Genomic DNA, 24201 nt, shown 5'->3' with positions numbered 1-24201 from the left:
AGAATATCTGCTTGGCCTGCAGAAGGTCCCTAGGTCCAATCCCCAGCATGTCCAGTTAAAAGAACCAGGCAGTGGCTCATTGGTAGAACATCAGTTTAGCATGCAGAATGTCCCAAGTCCAGTGCCTGGTATCTCCAGTTAAAAGAACCAAGCAGGAGTCGATAGGAAAGACCCTACTAGCTCATCACCAGAGCATCTGCTTGGCCTGCAGAAAGTCCTAGATTCAATCTCCAGCATCTGCAGTTAAAAGGACCAGTCAGGAGGTTGATTGGAAAGATCCCACTAGCTCTTCACCCGAGCATCTGCTTGGCATGTCAAAGGTCCCAGGTTCAATCCCCAGCATCTCCAGTTGAAAGGACCAAGCAGGAGGTGATGTGAAAGAGCTTGGTGGATCATTGATATGATATCTGTTAGGAATGCAGAAGGTCCCAGGTTCAGTCTCTGCCATCTTCAGTTAAATGGGTCATGCATGAAATGACAGGAAAGACCTCTTCCTGAGACCCTGGAGAGCAGCTGCCAGTCTGAGTAGACAATACTGACCGTGATGGTCCAAGCTCCCAGCATATTCATAAAGCTTTCTCAACTCTTTGACCCTTAAGAAACCCCTGAAAAATTCTTCAGGCTTCGAGAAACTCCCAAAGTGGCACGATTGTGCAGAATATGGTTGGGAAGCAGAGCTGTGGACATGCCCACCCAGGGCCCCTCCCCTTCCCACCCCCTCCAGGCCCATCATTGGCCAATTTGGGACCTGGTGTGTGTGAAAATGATCGTATATGGTCATATTGCACGATAAAACCTGATCGACATCTTGCATCACGGAATGAAAAGAGATTCTGCTTTGGTTGCCTGTTCTCCTTTCCATGCAAACACGGTTGGTGACCCGTCCTCCTTGTTTGACAGAATGAGCGGCTACAGTCCTTGTTGGCCGACAATGAAAAAATGAACTTGGCAGACATGGAGCCCATTCCGCTACCTCTGGAGCCTCAGGTGAAGATTAAAGGGATCATCCCCGAGAAAGCTACCCTGTTCAAGGTAAACTCCATGGCTCTGTTCTGGACCACGTTGCTTGGGAGTCGGATGGTGGTGAGCAGGCTGGCTGTTGAAGGATTTGGGTGTATCTCAGTCCAGCCTCCTAGTCAGTTGGATTGATTTGATAGGCTTGTGTGAGCGTTTCTTTCCCAAGGAGTAGATCAAAATTGGAAACCATGTTGGCGTTGGAGTTTTGCAAATATTCCTTTGGTTGCAAAAAGGGTAATCTAAAGTTCTGTAAGCTCTTAGCAGAAGTCCCATGGTGGATAATGTTGGTTCTTCCCAACTTTGGGGCTTTGGGGGAAACGTCCATTTCTCTCCTCGGGGGGAGGGGAGATTAGAAATAGAACAGACAAACAAAATGCAGCAGACAGAAATAGAAATACGGACCAGTTGGATGGTTGTTATTTTTTTCTCCATGTGACCCTTTCCCTAATGTCAAGTAAAACCTTTTTCTTGGAAGTTAAACACATACACGTGTCTGTGCTGCATAATGCCACCGCATTTTGCTCCGCTAAATATCCAACTGTTGGTCCAATTGTTTCTTTCTCAAGGAGTAGATCAAAACTGGAAACCATGTTGGAGTTTTGCAGATATTCCTTTGCTTGCAAAAGGGTTAACCTAAAGTTCTATAAACTAATGGTAAGCTTAGCAGAAGACCAGTGATGGATAGTGTAGGTTCTTCCCACCCAAAAGGGGATGGGGCTTTTGGGGAAACGTCCATTTATCTCCTCGGGTGGGTCAGAAATAGAACAGACAAACAAGATGCAGTAGACAGAACTAGAAAGATGGGTCAGTTGGATGGTTGTTGTTTTCTCTCCATGTGACCTTTTTCTTGGAAGTTAAATACATAACATGTATCTGTGATGCATAATTCCTCCACATTTTGTCTGCTCTGCTAAATATCCAACCGTTGGTCCAATCGTTACTTTCTGAAGGAGTAGATCAAAACTGGAAATCATGCCGGTGCTGGGAGTTTTTCAGATATCCCTCTGGTTGCAAAAGGGTTAATCTGAAGTTCTGTAAGTTCAAAGCAAACTTAGAACAGACAAACAAGATTCAGCAGACTCAGACTCAGACAAACTTTACTGGCATTCACAATCACAATCCAAGGAAACAAAATAGATTAGACAAGATTATGTTCCCGCACTAGCAAACAGAATTTATTTATTTGGAGCATGCTTCCAAGGGCACCGGCTACCCTGGTAAATTTAATGGGATCCTTTTCTGAAAGCATTAATTTGATGATGAGGGATTTAGAACTGACTTTAAAATTTAAATCCATCAGATATGACTGGATCGAAGCTCATTGGGGGAAAAAGACTGGACACTCCAAAACAATATGTGATAGTGTCCTGGATTTTACAACCATGTAAACAGAGTCTTCTAAAGGTGGGAATCTGATGGAATCTACCCCAGGACATGCTTGAGAGAAAGGAATTGATTCTGGCAAGAAGGAAGGCCCTCCTAGCCAAATGAGAATCCAGCTGAAAAAGATAAGCAGGTAGAAGTTTATAGTTAGATGAAATGCCCCAGAATTGGGGGGAGATGCAGTAGACAGAACTAGAAGGATGGGTCAGTTGAATGGCTGTTGTTGTTTTTTTTTCTCTCCATGTGACCCTTTCCCTAATGATAAAGTGAAACCTTTTCCTTGGAAGTTAAACACATACATGTGTCTGTGCTGCATAATGCCACCGCACTTTGTCTGCCCTGCTAAATATCCAACCGTTGGTCCGTCTGTAGCAGGAGAAAAGAGCCAGACTCCAGGAGCACCCGAAAGACAACCAAACCTAGTGGCAGGACACGGGCTTTCGTGAATTACTGCTCACTTCGTCGGGTCTCCCACGAAAGCTCATTCATCAAGGTGCCATCAGGCTCTTGCACATTTCTCAAGGGGAAAAGAAATCTCTTTCCCTGCCATGATTAAACAAATAAGCAGATATTTTGCTAGAATATGTCCTACGCTCCTGCCATGAAATTAAGATCACGGGGGAGACATAAAGAAGCTCAACTGGTCGATCTCTGTGGTCTCTACCAGGGAGGTCGGGGATGATTCTTTGAATATCAGAAGAGACATCGCATTTCCTTCCCAACTCCACTCTCCAGACCAATAAATATCTGGGCAGGCAACCATTGATTTTTCTTTCCGTCCTTTTCGTGAGGGACGGATTGCCAGCTAAACAAATTAGGGCCGTTCAGAAAGGGCATTTTAAATGGGGCTGGCTCCTTCGCTAAGTTAATGAGGGCGGACAGCTAACTGCCTTTAATGTTATTCTTCCCTTCGTTGTGGTTTTTTTTTTTAAAGTTTCGGTGAGACAGTGATATCTTTTTCCGCTTTGTGTTTCTTTCTTGTCTTCTGCAGGCCACGCCCTCCCTTGGGAGGACATTGTTGTGCTATAGCAAGGATCCTGAACCGTTTTGAGCCTGGGGGAGCAGTTGGGTTACTAGCATCGCTACAGTGCAGAGCCAAAAGCCGGTGTATACTTTAAAGCAGGGGTAGTCAACCTGTGGTCCTCCAGATGCCCATGGACTACAATTCCCATGAGCCCCTGCCAGCAAACGCTGGCAGGGGCTCATGGGAATTGTAGTCCATGGACATCTGGAGGACCACAGGTTGACTACCCCTGGTATAGTCCGCCTTCCTCCTTGGACTCAAGGCGGATTACATAGTAGTACCCCATAAAAATCCCCAAAACGAAGGCTTGCCTCTGTGTCCTGACCCCTAGTGTTCCTTGGAGGAACTGCCACACAAATCCTTGGAGAATCTCCCTTTCGAATGGTAGCTAAAGTCGGCCTTGCTAAGCTTCTGAAATCTAACCGGATCAGGCATTCCTGGGCAATTTTGATCATTAACTCAAGTAGATCCAAGTGGATAAAATGAGCAGCTTGGTGTTAGTGCCTCTTCTAATTTAGGACCGTCATCTTGGATGAGAGTATGAAGATTGCTCTTTAATGCCTTGAATGGAATTCGTGACCCTTTGTCTTCTAATTTCCAAAAGTCCAATAGATGACGATTACTTTTTGCTCACAGATTTCTTTCTTTCTTTCTTTCTTTCGTTCTTTCTTTCTTTCTTTCTTTCTTTCTTTCTTTCTTTCTTTCTTTCTTTCTTTCTTTCTTTCTTTCTTTCTTTCTTTCTTTCTTTCTTTCCACCCACCAGAGTGCGCTGATGCCGGCCCAATTATTCTTCAAGACAGAAGATGGGGGCAAATATCCTGTAATCTTCAAACACGGGGATGATTTGCGACAAGATCAGCTAATTCTCCAGATTATTTCACTCATGGATAAGGTGACAAATTTCTGTTTTGCCTCTCTAGGAAATTTTTATTAAAGGGAGGGCCATTTTACAACCAGTGACTGAAAACTGGGCATAAAGAAGGGGAAGGGAGGGAGGGAGGGAGGGAGATGGAAGAAAGAATTTGAATAATATCATTTTTATTTATTTATAATTTGATTTATAGACCGTCTCTCTCGGTTTAGCCAACTTGGGATGGTGCACAACAAAGAATAAACAACAACATAGTAAAATAAGCACAATTTCATTATAAAACATCAATTAAAAAGTTAAAAGTCAAAACGAGTTACTTCCTGCATCGGTCTATATGGCGTTATAAGACCAATCAGCTAGACTGAGAGTAGCAAATTCTCAAGAATCATGCGTACAGACCCCTTCCTATAGTTCTATTACACTTTTATTTCTCTTTTCAAAACAAAAAAAGAAAACTGAGTGCCATGTAGAAGAGATGGCTTTTATACCCCGCTTTTTTCTGCTTGAAGGAGTCGCAAAATGGCTTCCAATCGCCTTCACTTCCTCTCCCCACAACAGACACCCTGTGAGGTAGGGGGGGCTGAGAGAGCTCTGATAGGATTGCTCTGTGAGAACAGCTCTAACAGGACTGTGGCTAGCCCAAGGTCACCCAGCTGGCTGCATGTGGAGGAGGAGTGGGGAATCAAACCCGGCTTACCAGATTAGAAGCTGCCAGTCTTAGCCACTACACCACGCTGTGGTGGTTCTCAAACTAGTGCAGGACCGTGCTCTGTGCCCTGCTGTCTGGCCCAGAGAAAAGTTCCTTCCTGACCCGAAGGTAGCCATCGGCATTACCCTGGACGCGGAAGGAAAGGCCATGTCAACCGAGCACTGGGCCAACCCTTCCTACGCTCCCTTCTCCCGTTCATAGCAGTGCTGTCTGCCAGCCATCTCACCTCTGCTTGAAAACCTCCCAAGATGGAGATGCTCATGATGTTCTCACAAGCAAAGCCGGGGGATGTTAGCAAACTGTGTCTCCTCCTTGCCTTCTCCTCACCCTTCTGCTTTGTCCGCAGCTCTTACGCAAGGAGAATCTGGATTTGAAGCTAACCCCGTACAAGGTCTTGGCTACGAGCACGAAGCACGGTACGGTCCCTTCGTTGCGATGGGCTTTATGAAGACTCCCATACGTTGCTCTTCCGACAGTTCGGAATGCATCACAGCCAAGGAAAATGGCACCAAGTCAGAACATTTTGACGTCTGTGTGTTTAAGAAATGCCACCAGGGCGGGGAGGGATATGTGAAAGGAGGGGGAGTTATTTCAGGGCCCGATCTTATGTTTTTGGAAATCTGTTACCGATCAAAATGCACCTGAGAGGTTCTCTCTGGCTGGGACATATATTGTCCTGCCCTTCTTCCGGAGAGCTCGGACACGCATGCTTGGTTCTCTGTTCCTCATTTCATCCTCATGTGAACCTCGTGAAGTAGAATAGGTCAGAGAGGGAGTGAGGGGCCCAAGGTCATCAAGTGAACCCCAGGGCTGAGAGACGGATTAGAACCCTGATGTCAGTCTTCCATCAGGATTCTAATCTCTTGTTTGATTCAGGAGTAATTTTGTCCCTCCTCCCCCCACCCCCCATTTTCTGACCAGTTCCTTTGTATCATTGGAGATGCTCAGAATGCACATGGTGTTTAGATGCCACCCATAAACTATGTCTCAAACTGGTCCATGTTATAACTAGAAGATGGTCATGGACCAAGCCATGAAGCAAATTTCGTGATGCATTTTGCCCTGTTTATAGTTTGCGCACTGAAGTTCATGTCACAAAATTCCACATACTTTTATCATATATTTTTTTCCCTTTCACCTCATGAGTACTATGATAGAGCCTTGTATCCCCATCCCCCAAGTGTTTCCATAGTTTACATATACTTCATATAAATCAGTTATTTCAATCACCTTACCAATCAATATAATATATATTATAATATAGTCACAATGGGAAATGTTGGAAAAGTTATGAAATAAATGCATCATTTTATCACATGTGGTGGACTTGTCAGAAGATGAGGAAACAGTGGATTGTGAGTGGGTGGGCAGGATGGGATGTGCCAGTGCTTGTTTCTTATGGCCCTAACTTGCATACCCAGGGGATTGCTAATCGCCATTGTAGGTTAATTTCCTCCAGGACAGGGTGGATTCTGAAGATTTTTGGTGGAGGGGACACTTGGGCTTGAAATTGAGGTCCCTGTGGGTAGGCAGGTAGTTTGAGTGTCCTGCATTGTGCAGAGGGTTGGAAGATGATCCCGGAGATCCCTTCCAAATCTATGATTCTATGATTCATGATGAAATGCAAAAGAGATTGAAAACCACATTTGCAGTGGATCCCAAACATATATTATATTAAATATAGTAACAAATAGTATTGAAATGTACCGTGAGGTTGTTAAATGTATGGTAACAGCAGCCAGGATCTTTTGTGCATCAAGGTAGCAAAAAGATTTTTGCTTGAGTCCGACTGACTCAAAACATCGACAGGTCCCCGTCCCCCCCCCGGACTAAGGGATCGAACCTCCCTAGGGCTTGTCAATGTTATTGTTTGTTGAATGCTGTTCTAAATGGTATGTTATTGTTATCTGTTTTATTGATATTTTTCTATGTAAATGGTCTTTTATGTAAACCGCCCTGAGCCGTAGGGAAGGGCGATATATATAAATATATAAATGGCAAATTATCAATTACAAATGACAAATAAGAATCCTTACTAGATCTTGCAGAGTGATTAAATGAATGGGTCAGGGGCAGGGTTTGCATATTTGATGCACAACAAATCAAGATACAAAAGAGAGGGAGACCTGCTCCTGCCCTCAGCCCCTTTGTGTTTTCTGGGCACATTTTGAAGTTCTCTCCCCATCTCTGCAGGTTTCATGCAGTTCATTCAGTCTGTTCCCGTCGCAGAAGTCCTTGCTACCGAGGAAAGCATACAGGTGTGTAACTCCGGATGGTTTACCTGGGGCGGGCACAGGAGGTACCCCAGACGAGTGTGGGAGGGCATGTTTGCATGCCCGGGGGCCTTGGGAGTCCCAGTGTGGTTAGCCATGGGTCCATAGAGGTGCCACTTCAGGCTTTACTGCTCATGCGGAATTGTCCAGTGAGAGCCCTGAAAGGAAATTAAATCTTTGTTTCAAAGTTTGGGTGAAGAGAACAGACACAACCTGCCGTCAGAATAGCTGTAAGCCTCTAGGCAAACATGATTGAATCAGACCAGTGAGGGTCCATCTAGTCCAGCATCTTCTCCCACAGAAGGACCAGCCAGTTCCTCAGGAAGGCCCATAAGAACATCAGAAGAGCCCTGCTGGATCAGACCAGTGGTCTACCTAGTCCGGCTTCTTGTTTCACACAGGGGCTAGCCAGTTCCTCAGGAGGACCAGCAACAGGGCAGAAAGGACGAGGTCTTCCTAAGGACATCAGGAGAGCCCTGCTGGATCAGACCAGTGGTCTACCTAGTCCAGCTTCCTGTCTCACACAGGGGGCCGGCCAGTTCCTCAGGAGGACCAGCAACAGGGCAGAGAGGCCGAGGCCTTCCTAAGAACATCAGGAGAGCCCTGCTGGATCAGACCAGGGGTCTACCTAGTCCAGCTTCCTGTCTCACACAGGGGCCAGCCAGTTCCTCAGGAGGACTAGCAACAGGGCAGAGAGGCCGAGGCCTTTGTGTGATAAGAACATAATAAGAGCCCTGCTGGATCAGACCAGGGAGGCCAAGACCAGACTCCTGTCTCACTCAGTGGCTGACCAGTTCCTCTGGAGAGCCAACAACAGGGCAGAGAGAGGCCAAGGCCTTCAAGACTAACAACATTTGTGGCAGGAGAAGAGCTTTCTTCAGATACTTGTGATTCACGGAAGCGCTTCCCCTGCCACAAATTTTGTCAGTCTTTCAGATGCTATGGGACTTTTCCCCTTATCTGCTGCTACAGACAGACTAGCATGGCTGCCCATCTTAAACTAACCGTATTTACAGTATTGTTGAAATGATAGATGGGGCTTCTTTCTGGAGTGTTTCTCAGTGATATTTCGAGGCCAGGTCTCAGTTGGAATTCGTGATAAGGCTGCACATGTTGTCATTCCCCCCCCCACCCTGCAATCGCTTTGCATTGCTAATACGATCTACATTTTGTTTCTCCAAACGCAAAAAAAGAGAGGAAATGCACGGTCCTGAAGCATTTAACACTCGTAATTATGCAATAACTCTGCGTTGCAAGAAGGGGGATGGGGGTGGGTGGGGAGGGTTCTTTCAAGGAAAAAGGAGAAGCCCTTGAATGTGCCAAGACATAAAGTGATTTTAAATCTTTCCTTCTGCGGTGGTTCGGAAAAACCAATCATCTGGAAACGAAGCAGTGAGTCCGCGCTAAAAAGAAAAGTTGTCATTTGCTTGATGGTTGTTTTGCTTAACGTTAACTGCCAGATTTTTTTTTGTGTTAATGGCATGCTTCTGCATTTGGCCTTGTCTGCTTTTTAAGGAGCAAGATTGATACTTACAGAGAAAGATTCAACTGGGTAGCTGTGTTGGTCTGCAGTAGCCCAACAAAATTAGTCTGAGGAAGAGTGCTTGCACTCAAAAGTTCATAGAATCATAGAGTTGGAAGGGGCCAGACAGGCCATCTAGTCCAACCCCCTGCTCAACGCAGGATCAGCCCTAAGCATCCTAAAGCATCCAAGAAAAGTGTGCATCCAACCTTTGCTTGAAGACTTGAATAAATCTTTGTTGGTCTTAAAGGTACTACTGGACTCTGATTTTGTTGTACTTATAGAGAAGGTGGTTTTGGGGTTGGATTTTTTTTTTGTATTTTGCTCTTTGGAGATCTTAACAGGCTTTCACGAAGGACGCTAGCAGAGTTGGGTTGATCAACCAACCCTGCAGTTTTCCATGGGACTTTGGGGAGGGAAAAGCGGTCAGCCACATCCTGATGTTCTTTCTTTGTCCCCCAGAACTTCTTCCGGAAACACGCTCCGAGTGAAACAGGGCCCCATGGGATAAGTGCAGAGGTGATGGACACGTACGTCAAGAGCTGCGGTGAGTGACTGCTCAGGACTGGGTCTCCGTCTTTTTACTGTGGCCTTCAGCTTGTTTTCTCATCATGTCACCAAATTTCAACCACCTCTGTTTAATCCTTTTCGTTTCCAGAGAAAGTTTAGGCTTGATTTGATATAGAAACCACTTGCTTGTCTTTTGGGGCGGTTCGTGGTCTCCGTTTAACTTTGATCTGATGCCACATTTCAAATCAAATCTCCAGAATCTTTGCTGGGACCAAGTCCCACCTGGTGGGTACCAGAAAACATGTCAGTGGCTACCACGACAGGGACCCCTGGTATGCAACCAAGAAAATATTAGCCAGCCTGCAAAGTTCAATTTGCAGAGTGCATCATGGGCCTAGCTGGAACCGGAGACGTCGCTGAAGGCAGGAGATAAGATCCAGGCGTCTTGTGTCACTTCTGATGATTTCCTAGAGACACAATCTCTGTTGCTGCTGACAATCTGCATTTCATTCCAGCCGGCTATTGTGTGATCACGTACATCCTCGGCGTGGGGGACCGGCATCTGGATAACCTTTTGCTCACCAAAACAGGTAACGGTTTCACTTCCTAGCATATCTTGTGGCGCGGGACACCAAAATCCTTCTTTGCCATTTGCTCTTCCCGTACCAGAGACCTCATCAGACGGCTTGCCTGTCGTATGGTGAGATAACTCTCATGACGCATCCGTATATCTAACTGGCTTCCGTGCGTGGAGCTCTAAATCTGTAGAGCGAGACAACGCCAGTGCTAAACAGACTTTTTTTTTCAAACTTGGGCTTCTTTCTGGGTTTGACAAAAATTGTGAAAAGTTTAAAAAATATATACAATGGGTTTAAATTCTCCCAAATTGGAGGGGGGTGCGTGTGTGTTGTGTGTACATGCTCAGACTTCCTTCCTTCCTTCCTTCCTTCCTTCCTTCCTTCCTTCCTTCCTTCATTCATTCATTCATTCATTCATTCATTCATTCATTCATTTTATTAGATTTTATTATACCACCCTTCCATATGGATCAGGGCAGTTTACATATAACATCTCGGGGGGATACATGGAATCACAGAATCATAGAATCACAGAATCATAGAGTTGGAAGGGGCCATAGAGGCCATCTAGTCCAACCCCCTGCTCAACGCAGGATCAGCCCTAAGCATCCAAGAAAAGTTTTTGATCTGGCGTTGAAACATGCTCCCTGCTTTGTTTGTGTTGGCCATTTAATTTATTTTATTTATTTTTCACATTTACATACCGCCCTCCCCGAAGGCTCAGGGCGGTTTACATGGAACTGAAGAAACTATACAGAAAACATTACATATAACTAGTTATAACATTAAGAATATTAACTGATACTAACGAAGTAACTGTATAACATTAAACAGTAATAATACAACAGGTCCAGGAGTCTGGGTGGAATTCTGGGGAGGGGAGAAGGGAGGGCAGACGCCTTGCTGATAGTGCTTGGTTCTGTCTGGCCTCAGCCTGGCGGAAATGCCTGGCGGAAGAGCTCCCTTTTGCAGGCCCTGCGGAACTGCTTCATCTCCGTCAGGGCCCTGATCTCGACCCATGAATAGCTCTGTCCCGCACAGCCCCAAAAGCACGCATACCGTAGAAACATGCAAGCCGTAAGTTGAACCTCTGGTCACACCCGATGTGCCAAATCCCACGGACGGACATTTGTAGCGACAACCTGATAGTCGCTGGAAGAGCAATCCCATTTGACTTTTGAGAAAAACAGCCAAGGAGTTGGCAGATGAGAAAAGAGGAGGGCCAGGCTGGGAGTGGGAAATAAACCTCCACAAACCAACAGTTCGACACTCATGTTATTTCCCAAAATCCTCAGTGTGTCCTTTGCAAAATTATAGAGCTAACGAGCGCTTGGCAAACTTATCTGCCCCCACTGTCGCGAAGCACTTTCAAAATCTGTTAATTATACGCGGTGCGTGTCTTTCCCCCTCCCCTTTTTTTAGGCCTTCGACAGATTTAGTAGCTATTATGCTCTTGACTGCCTTCCAAATACAGAGCGTGTTTAAAAACATTTATTAGTGCTAGTTAATTAGATTGATATTGGCCATAATCTCTCCGATCCCGAACAAAGAGATGTTTCTCTTTCTTTCGGCATTCTCAATGATGGTATTAATCAGAACTTAATTGAGTTCGGTGCTGTCCTATAAACAGAGGCTTGGATGCCACGGATCTGTCGTAGGCGTGGCAGCGCTTTTACCCGAGTGCAAGAAGCTCGGCGTAATAGGAATGTCTGCGGAACCTCTCCTTGGGGCCCAATCTGTAGTCCTGTCATTTTATTGTCTGGTCCTACAGCCCCTGTAAGAGCCTCTTGTGGCGCAGCGTGGTAAGGCAGCAGACATGCAGTCTTAAAGCTCTGCCCATGAGGCTGGGAGTTCGATCCCAGCAGCCGGCTCAAGGTTGACTCGGCCTTCCATCCTTCCAAGGTCGGTAAAATGAGTACCCAGCTTGCTGGGGGGTAAACGGTAATGGCTGGGGAAGGCACTGGCAAACCACCCCGTATTGAGTCTGCCATGAAAACGCTAGAGGGCGTCACCCCAAGGGTCAGACAAGACCCGGTGCTTGCACAGGGGATACCTTTACCTTTTTACAGCCCCAGTAGGAATGGTCAACTGGCTTCTGACTCCCAGGGGCAGTGGTGGCAGAGAGCCCTGTCAATTTGTAGCCAACACAACTTCATTGGGCGGGGGTGGGAGGGGTCCCCAATGTGCCTACTAACGTTAGGTCTGGAAGGTGCTCCTCGACTCTGGCTCTTTTCTACTGAAGCAGTGAGCAGTGACTCACAGAAGCTGCTCTCCTGCCACAAGTTGTGTCAGTCTTCAAGGGGCTCTTTCTACTGCTACTGAAAGACTAACACGGTGACCCACCTTGATCTCTCTCCATGGGACACCACATTTAGTTCTGCAGAATGGAGATCCAGCCACCTTGTGGGTATCTGAAGAAGTGTCGTTCGCAAGAGTGGGACAAAACAATCCATAAAACTGTGAAAAAAGCTAAAACACTTAAAAACACTCAAATTAACAGTTACGTTATCAGCAGCTAATAAAGCCCCTCCACTGGCCATCCTCCATCTGGCATAGAATCATAGAATCATAGAGTTGGAAGGGGCCATACAGGCCATCTAGTCCAACCCCCTGCTCAACGCAGGATCAGCCCAAAGCATCCTAAAGCATCCAAGAAAAGTGTGTATCCAACCTTTGCTTGAAGACTGGCATGCAGAGGTAGTAATCGGTGCCGGCAGAGAAAGGAGAGGAGATAAACAGAGAGGCGAGGAGGGAGGTCCATATAATGTTAAATCATCCTGGCCTCAACCATTGGCGTGGCCGAAGAGGGCCGCCTTAGAGGCCCTGCAGAACGGCAATACTAGTCGTCTTCCATATATGACGTGGCGAGTCAAATCCTGCGGGCCTCTCATTGGGGTTCATCAGGTTATGGATCTCAGGTGGAAACTGTTACATCCCCGTTTGCAACCATTCGCTTCGTGGATCGAAATTTTGAGCAGTAGGTGATGGGACGGACGCACGGAGCCAGGGGTAGTCAAACTGAGGCCCTCCAGGTGTCCATGGACTACAATTCCCATGAGCCCCTGCCAGCAAGTGCTGGCAGGGGCTCATGGGAATTGTAGTCCACGGACATCTGGAGGGCCGCAGTTTGACTACCCCTGGTGTAGACGGTACTGACCTTGACGGACCAAGAGTCTGACTCTGTATACAGCAGCTTCATGGGCATGAGACCCCTGACTGTATTCTGGTTTTTCATTAGAAATTCCCAGGGAGTCCTGCAGGGGGCAGTGCCTGCCCGTGATAATTCTGGCCGAAATCTCATTTCATTTGATTCCGTGGAAGAGCACAGGTGTCGTGTTTACTATCTCAAGAAGAGAGACAGGGAGCAGACCTCTGACATTTAAGCCTTCTTGTTGTGCATGAGAATGTTCCAGGAATGAGCTAATTTGCAAGTGGTTGGCTCTGGCTTTCGTGCACACCCAGAAAAAACCTCTGTGCATGGGCTTGGGGCCCAGAGATTCCTGCTACGAATGGCAGTGCTGTCCTCTCCTTTTTGACAGTCCAGATGTACTTGGGATGAAAAGGAGAGGTGCTTTTTTTTTATGCCCCTCTTTTCACTGCCCGAAGGGAGTCTCAAAGTGGCTTGCGATCATCTTCCCTTCCTCTCCCCACAGCAGACACCCTGTGAGGGAGGTGAGACTGGGAGAGTTCTGAGAGAACTGGGACTGGCCCAAGGTCACCCAGCTGGATGCAGGTGGAGGAGGAGTGGGGGATCAAACTCGGCTCTCTGGATCAGAGGTTGCCCTACTATAACTGCTACACCCAGCTGGTTCTCTAGCTGATCTAAGGCAACCTCGTGTGAATCAACAGGATTCCAAATTTCGGGATGGAAGAGGATACAACCTTACAGCCTCTGGGTGGCAATCGCAGCCTGAAATTAAAAATAAATAAATAAAATCATGGTAGGAGCAACAGGAGGAGGGAGAAGACGAAGAAGAAGAGTTGTTTTTTTGTACACTGCTTTTTACTCCCTGACGGAGTCTCAAAGCGGCTTACAGTCGCCTTCTCTTTCCTCTCCCCACCACAGACACCCTGTGAGGGAGGTGAGGCTGAGACAGCTCTTGAGAACTGTGACTGGCCCAAGGTCACCCAGCTGTTTGCTTGTGGAGGAGGAGCAGGGAATCAAAACCAGTTTTCCACTGTTTCTCATCCAGGGGCCCAAACCCAGGGGTTGTCAGGAGGTCCACCAGCAGATCAGAAGCCCTCCCCCTCTTGCCCTCCAAGCACTAAGCATCACTCTCTCTAATGCAACTGGATTCGAATCTAGTTGCTCTTCTGCAGATTAATGTGTCTGTAGTCTGATGCTATCTTTACACCCTGTTTCTTTAGGCTAACCCAATCAAATCTATCTTTTTTAAAATAAAAACTTCCCAATTAATGCAATTAAAAAAAAAAAGCCTTCAGGAGAGTAACAATAGCTCCCATATCCTCTGCATGCAGCCAACTGGGTGGCCTTGGCCTATTCACAGTTCTACTAGAGCTTTTTCACAGAGCAGTTCTCTCTGAGCTTTCTCAGGACCACCTCCCTCCCAGGGTGTCTGTTGTGGGGAGAGGAAGGGAAAGCTGTTTGTGAACTGCTTTGGGACTCCTTGGGGAAGTGAAAAGTGGAATATTAAAAAAAAAAAACCTCTCCTTTTATTGTTTCTCTCTCCCGTGTTTCTTTATTTTGAACTGTAATATTTTTTTTTTCCCAGGCATTGTCAGGTTTTGTTGATTCTGACAAATCTGAAATAAGAAATGCTCCAAAGAGCCAGCTTTCTTGGAGAGGAAACAGTTGATTAATTTGACAGGGACAAATGGCTCGGAGGCAAACCGGATGGCCTCTCTTAAACTCCTTTCCGTGTAAATAGGCATCTGGGGAAGGCAACGCAGAGCAGAAGGGCACCGGCAGAGTTTCCGCGAAGGAAGGTCATGGTCCTCAAGCCGGGGAGGGAGTCTTGAAATGGAGGCCACACGCCGAATGGAAATCCTTGACGTGTATCCAGCAGGGATATTCCCCCTCTTTCATTTCTGGATTAATATTTTGAAGCTTCGGGTCTGGAGAGCAATGTCATTTTCTCTCGCGGACGAGGGCAACGAATGAGCACGTCACCCAGCAGAGTGCAGCTTTTGCTCCTTCAGAAGCCTAGGGCAGGGGTAGTCAAACTGCGGCCCTCCAGATGTCCATGAACTACAATTCCCACGAGCCCCTGCCAGCGAATGCCATGGACATCCGGAGGGCCGCAGTTTGAACACCCCTGCAGGGCTTCCTGCTCCAGACTGGGAAATACTTGGGAGATGTAGGGGGTTGTAATGGTGGGAGTCGGGCTACATGCCACGGCCCTTCTTTTAGGCCGAAAAGGATGTGGTTTCTCCTTGTTGTGGTGCTGAATCCTGGAGAGCCAATTAGAATTGCACTTGTGGCATGTGCTAATTTGTGTTTGCCTGTTGTAGCCCACAAAAGTAAATTAATCTCTTTAGCTTTAAAGCTGTCTTTGGAAACCCTTCCTTCCTTCCTTCCTTCCTTCCTTCCTTCCTTCCTTCCTTCCTTCCTTCCTTCCTTCCTTCCTTCCTTCCTTCCTTCCTTCCTTCCTTCCTTCCTTCCTTCCTTCCTTCCTTCCTTCCTCTTTCTGTCTTTCTATCTTTCTTTTCCTTCCTTCCTTCCTTCCTTCCTTCCTCCCTCCCTCCCTCCCTCCGTCCCTCCCTCCCTCCCTCCCTTCCTTCCTCCCTCCCTCTGTCTCTCTCTCCTTCCTCTTTCCCTCCCTCCCTCTGTCTCTCTCTGTCTCTCTCTCCTCCCTCCCTCCCTCCCTCCCTCCCTCTGTCTCTCTCCGTCTCTCTCTCCTCCCCCCTCCCTCCCCTGTTATCTGTTTTGTTAGCATTTAATTCTCAAGCATTCAGTCACTGAAACCAATGGCAACAAATCCCAAGATGCCCATCCTTTGGCTGGGGACAGCATTTGGCCTTGTTTCTGTCCCTTCCCAGTATGGCCAGTTGGCTTCTCTGGTTTGAGGCCCCTTCCCCCCATAGGCCCTGACCTTCCATGGTCAACAACAACAACCAAATCCCTCTTCCGGAGTCCCTGCCTGTCTCAGCTGCCTTCCGAGTACACGTTTTTGGGGGCAGAAAGAAAGTCGTTCAAAATATCTTTGAGAGATTTGTTCCTGTCAATGTAACTGCTGTGGGGGTTTCAAGTTTTATTTTCCCCCTCTCTTATCCCCCCCCCCCACACCGCCTCCCTTCCTTGGCAAACAGGAGGACTGCTTCTTATTTGAAATTTGTCAGGCTCAGATGACTGGATGCTGCCGGTAAAAAATAGCTCTTCCACAAGAGGCCCGGCGTGTTTGCGTGAATGAGATAAAGTGAGCGAAAGGAGAGGGGGCGGAAATGGTTGAATTCTAATGGGGAAACTGACATGGATTCACGGGTGCCCCCCCCCTTGCGTGTTTGGAGAAACATGGAGGATCAGTTGAACCAAGATAGCTTCGATAGATTTTGTTCAACATGAATCTGCCCAGTTCCCTTTCGACAGCTGTCTGTTTGTCACATTTTTATCCCGCTTCTTCTCGGGCGATGGGGGTGTACATGAGCCGCCCTCCCTCCATTTTTCTCTCTCAACAACCGTACGAAGCGGAAATGCTCAATTCGCGGCCAGGAGCACCTTAGAAACCTGCCGAATTTTCGGGGTAGGAGAAGGGCTTGACTGAAATTGAATCACAGAGTTACAGATTGTGCATTTGGGAGGGGGAGGGGAGCCAAGAGGTGGGAGCCTCCAGTTGGGTTTTGGGGCATCTTCTGGGATTACAGCTCATCCCTACACTACAGAGATCAGTTCCCCTGGAAGAAATGGATGCGTTGGAGAAGCGGTCCCCAACCATTTTAAGGTTGAGGACTGACACGGGGGGGGTGGGGAAATGCCAGCAGCCCGGGCACCGCACATGCGCATTAGCGCCCCTGGTGGTGAAAACGTGCATGCGCAGAGCTGCCGCACATGCACATTTTCACCACCAGGGGGCACTAAAGCGCATGCGCGTTTGTGTCCGCCGGCGTGCTGGTGGCCGCGCCTGCCTCTTCCCCCCCCCCCCTTGCAGCAAGAAGCTAGCCGGGCCGCGAGCAAAGCGGTTGCTTTGGCGGCCGCTTCTCTCGCAGCCTGGTGAGCTTCTCGCTGCGGGGGGGGGGGGGAGAGGCAGGCGTGGCTGCCGGCAGCCCATTTCCAAGGCCTTCGCAGCCCGGTACCGGGCCGCAGACCGGGGGTTGCCGACCCCCGCTTTGTAGGATGAGCTCTATGTCATTATACCCCACTGAGGTTTCTATCCTCCCCTGCCTCCATACTCCAATTTCCAGTCGTTTCCCAGCCTGGTTCAACTGTAACCCCCTTCTCCATTGATGGTTGAGGTGCACCTGACAATCTTATGTGGGACTTTATAGTAAGGCAGCCACAATAGCAGCCCCCCCTCCCCCGGCTAAACATAATCTGTTATTTTTCTAGCTCCGTCAGCCAAGATCATTTTCTTTTTTTGTAAAGACTGAGGTCCTTTGTGAATACGTGCCCTTCGGTGCCAGCCACCGCCGTCGATCCGCCGGCTTGCGAGCTGCGCGAGAGGAAAGGCTACCCTCCCGGCGCCGTATGCAAATACGGCTAAGATTAATTAACACCTCTTATTCCCCGTGTACCGAGCTGGAAGGAAATGTAATTACAGCCACAAGAGCTCTTCTGTTGTCGTTTAAGAAAATAATACATGTATCTCTAGACATCGCCCTGACAGGAGGGAAATGGAGGAGCAGGAAGGTGGAACTCCTTGTAATGCTCTTGATTCAATAAGTAGGGTTACTTTGCTTCGGAAGAGCGAACCCTGCCCCTCGTGAGGGAAAACAGAAATCGCATAGTTGTGTTATTGGAAGTCAGCAATTGGGCTGTATCTATCGGTCCCTCAGCAGGAGAAGAACCTAAGAAGAGCTCTGCTGGATCAGACCAGTGGTCCATCTAGTCCAACATCCTGTCCCACCCAGTGGCCAACCAGTTCCTTTGAAGGACCAACAACAGGGCAGAGAGCCTGAGGTCTACTAAGAACTTCTGGGTCATACCAGTGGTCCATTCAGTCCGGCATCCTGTCTCACATAGTGAGCAACCAGCTCCTCTGGATGGCCAACAACTGGGCATAGAGGCCGAGGCCTTCATAAGAAGAGCCCTGCTGGATCAGACCAATAGAATCATAGAGTTGGAAGGGGCCATACAGGCCATCTAGTCCAGCCCCCTGCTCAACGCAGGATCAGCTCAAAGCATGCTAAAGCATCCAAGAAAAGTGTGTATCCAACCTTGGCTTGAAAACTGCCAGTGAGGGGGAGCTCACCACCTCCTTAGGCAGCCTATTCCACTGCTGAACTACTCTGACTGTGATTTTTTCCCCCTGATATCTAGCCTGATATGGGCTACAAGAGTCAAACACTGACCCAATCCCTTCTGTCCACCCAACTAGATAATAGCTCATCTAGTCCCCCATCATGTCCTACGTAAAGGCCTTCTGTTTCCTTTGGATGTCCAACAACAGGGCACAGAGGCTGAGATTTTCGTAAAAATATAAAAATTGCTAGATGAGACCAGTGGTCTCTCTAGTCCAGCATCTTGTCTCACACAGTGGCCAACGAGTTCCTCTGGCACTGAGGTTGAGCCTTTTGTTAAAACATAAAAATTGCTATATCAGACCAATGAGTGGTCTATCTCATCCAGCTTCTTGTCTCACACAGTGGCCCACCAGTTCTTCTGAAGGACCAATACCAGGACATAGAGGTTGAGGCCTACATAAGAACATCAGAAGAACCCTGCTGGATCAGACCAGTGGTTCATCTATTCCATCCTTCTGCCTCACACGATGGCCAGCCAGTTCCTCCGGAGGACCAACAGCAGGGCACAGAGGCCAAGGCCTTCCTCTGTTGCTGCTCCATAGCTCTGGATTTCAGAGGTTCCCTTTAATCACCATGACTAGTAGCCGTTGATAGACATCTTCCATGAATCTATCTAATACTTGTAGGTTAAACTGGAGTTTAACCTACATATAAGGAATAGGTTCCTTATATGAACACACAGAGCTGCCTTATACTGAACTAAACCACCAGTCCATCTGTGTCTATATCTTCTAGTCAGACTGGGAGTGACTTTCCAGGTTCTCAGATTTTTCACATCATATGCCATAAGGTCCTTTTTAGTGGAGATCCAGGAGATTGTTCCTAAGACCATCTGCCTGCTAAGCAGGTGGATGTTCTACCTGCCCTTTCTCTCAATGTAGTTTCCTTCTACTGAATTGAACCGTTGGTCCATCAAAGTCAGCTTTGTCTGCTCAGACTGTCCATGGCTCTCTACAGCCAGAGATCTCTCACATCACTTACTGCCTGGTCCTTTTCACTGGAGATGCTGAGGACTGAACCTGGGACCTTCTGCATGCCAGGCAGGTAGATGTTCTACCACTGAGCGCTGGTACTATCTAAATGTTGTCTTCTTCTGAGTTGGACCATTCTTTCAAGGTGAACACTGACTTGTCCTAGTAGCAGATGCTCTCATGGGCCTCAGTTTGAGGTCCTTCACATCACCTACCACTTGACCCTTTGACCTGGAGATGCCAGGGATTGAACCTGGGACGTTCCGCTTGCCAAGCAGAGGCTCTGTAACTGAGCCACATCCCCTCTCCTTCGCCTTGCTCACCCCAGACCACCTCTTAAAGTAAAAAATGGAAGAAGAGCTTTGTTGGCTCAAACCAAAAGAACATCTTGTGTTTCTTTTTTTCCCAGTGGAACTGCAGGAAGCCCCCAAGTGAGTTTTGGAGGTCTCTCTAGATTAGCAGCTTACCCTGCTGTTCTTTGGTGCTTGCAGTGGTCATACTAGACTAGACACAGAAAATTCCACAATTCCAATCTTCTGCGTTTGAAAACGAAATAGTCCGGAGGAATGGAACGTTTGGGAGGGCAACCAACCCCTGGAGCTATTATTGGTCAGGTTACACACTCGCTGCTTATTTTATAGAGTTCCAGCAGCCCACTTTAAAAGAGCTTTACTCAGAAGTAAATCCCTTTCTGCTAAACAGGCTTTGGATTTACAGTCCTAAGGATTTATGCCTCTGCAGTTTGGTTTCCGCTCTGCTTCTGTAAAATGAAGCATCAAAGAAAGTGCCCAGACAGCGTTTTACTCCGACCCCTGAAATTGTTATCCTCATCCTTCGGTCTTGTTCACTCCCCCCCCCCCCCAACTCCACTCAAAAGCCACTTTTCCTTTTCATTGTGCAGTTGTACAAAATGGACTGAGATGAACGGTATTGGTTGAGAGGGGAGAAGTCTGTGTGTAGATTTTCCACTCAATGTCCATCTGTCTGTCTTGTCTACCTACCTACCTATTTACCTATCTGTCTACCTATCTATCATCTACCTATCCATCTAGCCAGCCAGCTAGCCATCTAGAGAGCCAGTTTGGTGTAGTGGTTAGGAGTGCGAACTTCTAATCTGGCATGCTGGGTTCGAATCTGCGCTCCTCCACATGCAGCCAGCTGGGTGACCTTGGGCTCGCCACGGCACTGATAAAACTGTTCTGACCGAGCAGGAATATCAGGGCTCTCTCAGCCTCACCCACCCCACAGGTGTCTGTTGTGGGGAGAGGAATGGGAAGACGACTGGAAGCCGCTTTGAGCCTCCTTTGGGTAGGGAAAAGCGGCATATAAGAACCAACTCTTCTTCTTCTTCAGTAATATCAGGGCTCTCTCAGCCTCACCCACATCACAGGGTGTCTGTTGTGGGGAGAGGAAGGGAAGGCGACTGTAAGCTGCTTTGAGCCTCCTTCGGGTAGGGAAAAGCGGCATATAACAACCAACTCTTCTTCTTCTTCTATTTATCGATCAACCATCATTCCCGGGCCAGCTGGCTCATGGTGGTTTACAATAAGAACATAAAAATCCACATAAAACCCAGTACGTATAACCAAATATTGGTGGTGAACAACAATCTACAAAAAGCAATCTACAAGAAACTCCCCCACCCATCCCCTCATACCCTACCACAGCAGTCACCCTCACCCTGGACGGTATTTACTGACAATGTCCAGCCTTCCCTTCCACTCCCCAAAACAGGCACCTTGTGAGGCAGGTGGGGCTGAGGGAGCTCTTGGAGAACTGTGACTGGCCTGAGGTCATCCAGCAGGCCTCACGGGGAGCAGTGAGGGATAAAACCCAGCTCTCCAAGAGTCATCACGATTCTGTTTGGATGCCGTTGAAGTCGGCACATGGGTTTGGATTTGGGTTGTGTGTGTGGAATGCCAGTGAACCTTACAAACAGTTTGAAAACCAACATTCTGGACATTAATGGAGATGGTGCTTGTGGTGGAATGGACCTGCCCACTCCAAGGGGTTCCCAAGTCCTAGATAGCCTTGACCCCCTCTGTTGGGTAACCATGGCCACCATAGCCTTATATGACATTGCCTTGTATGGAGAAGGTCAGAACTCTCAGCTTCCCTTTTCAGTTCTGGGCCTTGCCTCTGTGTCTCCGCCTGCCCAGTACTTCAGAGGTACCCCCGCCACTAAAGTGTCCCCATGTTGACCATGAGCTAGGCAGTGGGAGACACAGAAGGCCCCATGGATCAGTATCCCCATAAGATGATTGCTAAATTACAAGTTCTTACAATGCTCAGGTCAATGGAACTTCCTGGGCTCAACAGGGATATTGGTTTCTTATCCCACTTTGTTGTAGGGGTGGGGTGGGGACTGAACACAAACTCAGTTTGTACATCTGTTGTTTATCCCTTTATCATCTGTATGCCAAATTCCTGCTGGTACCCAGTGCTGAATCTGTCCCCAAACTTCTTCTCATGGATGTTCGTTAACTCTTGTCTTTGTAGGCTTATTTACAGCAATTTGCAGATCTTGACTGCTGCCTTCATCCAAGCTAATCTATTATCACCTAATGTCTTCTGCATCTTTATTCTAACCAGCCCTCCCTGGCAATTAACCCTTCCACCCTCTCTCCACCGATAGGCAATGGTTGAGGATATTCCGTTCCCTGACCAATATCTGACCAAGTGTGCCTGCGCATGAACACTCATGCCACGAATAAGGCTGCGTTGGTCTTAAAACTGCCCCTGGACTCAAACTCACTTCTTCTGCCAGGGGGGCATGGCCAAATACTCAGAGAGCACGAGAGAATCAGGGCCACGGCTACGTTTGTGCCCAGAGTAGCCATCGAGGTCCTGCTCCAGCTAACAATTTAACCCGTGGCACCTTTGCATTCCTCCCCCACCCCTCCCCAACACAGGGAAGCTTTTCCACATCGATTTTGGCTACATTTTGGGCCGGGATCCGAAGCCCCTCCCTCCGCCGATGAAGCTGAATAAGGAGATGGTGGAAGGGATGGGCGGCACGCAGAGTGAGCAATACCAGGCATTCCGGAAGCAGTGCTACACGGCCTTCCTTCACCTGCGCAGGTAAGAAGCAACGGGGCTCATTGGATGGTGACTCCAGAATGCAGGCTGGGCCCTGGCCTCCGGGCTGGCTGTTGCCCCGGGTCTGGAAGTTCTCTTCCCTCTCGCCTTCCCTTTATTATTATTGTTGTTGTTGCTGCTGCTGTTGTTGCTATTGTTATCGTCATAGCCATCATCATTATTTATTATTTACTATTATTTACAATTCATTATTCACTATTCACTATTTATCATTTATTACTATATTGAGCCTCTTGTGGTGCAGAGTGGTAAGGCAGCAGGCATGCAGTCTGAAAGCTCTGCCCACGAGGCTGGGAGTTCGATCCCAGCAGCCGGCTCAAGGGGTCTGCAAGGAACAACTCATCTCCATTGATATCTGCCATTTTGGTTAATGAAGATCTCCACTGGACACACCCCATTTCTCTCTTCTCTGGAACAAAGTCCAGTGAAGAAAAGGAAAAGTCTAGTGGGCAGAAAGATACAAAGCAATATCTGAGTCGCCGGGCAAAGCCCTCCATCTTATCGAAGGCCGAGACAGATAGAAAGAGAGAACGGTCTTTTATAAACTGTCGGTGGTAATGCATTAGCTGCGATTCAGCAGAATGGGAAAACAAAGATGAGTTATTAATCAGGGATCACCGTCCCTCCCCATCCCCCTGGAGAATCGTCAGGAAGGGATTAACCTGTGCAGGTGACATTCACAGGATCAATCATCTGCGTTCAGTTGAATGGGACTTGGCAGCTGTAATGATTCTTTTTGTGTGACCAGGCTTCGAGGAGTTGTTTCTGAATATCCCTCCTTGCTTAACCTTGGGCGTGCTGGGAGAAGGAATTGTTTTCTTTTTTTGTACGAGGCGCATCCTTTTCCCGGAGCCATATCAGGAACTTAGCATCTGATCTGATCGCCATCTTCAAGTATTTAAAAGGCTGCCGTGTAGAGGATGGAGCAGAGTTGTTCTCTCTTGCCCGAGAGGGGCAGAGCAGATCCAATGGGATGAAATTAACTCAAAAGAAATTCCGTCTAAACATCCGGAAGAAGTTCCTGACATTTAGAGTGGTTCCTCAGTGGGAACAGGCTTCCTCGGTAGGTGGTGGGTTTGGAAATTTTGAAACAGAGGCTGGATAGCCATCTGACGGAGATTCTGTGAAGTCTCAAGGGGGTGGCAGGTGACAGTGGATGAGCGATTGGGATGTGAGTGTCCTGTGTAGTGCAGGGGGTTGGACTAGATGACCCAGGATGTCCCTTCCAACTCTATGATTCTAGGTGGGCATGTCCAAAGCTCTGTTTCCCAACCTTATTCAACATGGCCATGCCACTGCTGGGGTTTCTTGAAGCCTGAAGAATGTCTCAGCGATTTCTCAAGGGTAAAAAAAAAGGCTGGTATAAGATTGACCAAAGGCTTGTGGCCTGCACGCATGTTCAGTGAGCATTGTTTACACTGTCACTAACAGAGCGTGCGTATCGCCCTTTTTCGTTCTTGCAGTCCGCAGCCCCATAAGTATGAAGACACCCCTAACCATCAGAGTGTGGAGGCCCCCTAACCATACAGCACTGCAGGGCCCCTTAAAAAGGTAAAGGTATTCCCTGTGCAAGCACCGGGTCATGTCTGACCCTTGGGGTGACGCCCTCTAGCGTTTTCATGGCAGACTCAATATGGGGTGGTTTGCCAGTGCCTTCCCCAGTCATTACCGTTTACCTCCGAGCAGCAAGCTGGGTGCTCATTTTACCGACCTCGGAAGGATGGAAGGCTGAGTCAACCTTGAGCCGGCTGCTGGGATCGAACTCCCAGCCTCATGGTGAGAGCTTCAGATAGCATGTCGCTGCCTTACCACTCTGCGCCATAAGA

At 47.9% G+C, this 24201-nt stretch overlaps 1 protein-coding gene across 1 annotated transcript in view; it reads left to right on the top strand.

The window, feature by feature from the left end:
* LOC143841700 (phosphatidylinositol 3-kinase catalytic subunit type 3) overlaps nucleotides 1–23896 on the top strand; it is a 51616-nt gene extending 27720 nt beyond the window's left edge. The window contains exons 16-23 of the mRNA XM_077346379.1: nucleotides 901–1032; nucleotides 4188–4316; nucleotides 5351–5420; nucleotides 7198–7262; nucleotides 9262–9346; nucleotides 9825–9899; nucleotides 22189–22357; nucleotides 23839–23896. Of these exons, the coding sequence (XP_077202494.1) occupies nucleotides 901–1032; nucleotides 4188–4316; nucleotides 5351–5420; nucleotides 7198–7262; nucleotides 9262–9346; nucleotides 9825–9899; nucleotides 22189–22357; nucleotides 23839–23896 (783 nt within the window). The remainder of the gene's footprint in view (nucleotides 1–900; nucleotides 1033–4187; nucleotides 4317–5350; nucleotides 5421–7197; nucleotides 7263–9261; nucleotides 9347–9824; nucleotides 9900–22188; nucleotides 22358–23838) is intronic.
* The last annotated feature ends 305 nt before the right edge of the window (nucleotides 23897–24201 follow it).

This window comes from Paroedura picta, chromosome 7 (assembly GCF_049243985.1).
Source record: "Paroedura picta isolate Pp20150507F chromosome 7, Ppicta_v3.0, whole genome shotgun sequence".
NCBI classification, from domain to species: domain Eukaryota; kingdom Metazoa; phylum Chordata; class Lepidosauria; order Squamata; family Gekkonidae; genus Paroedura; species Paroedura picta.
Note: the sequence above shows the minus strand (reverse complement) of the source record. Positions and strands in the feature narration are given on the sequence as shown.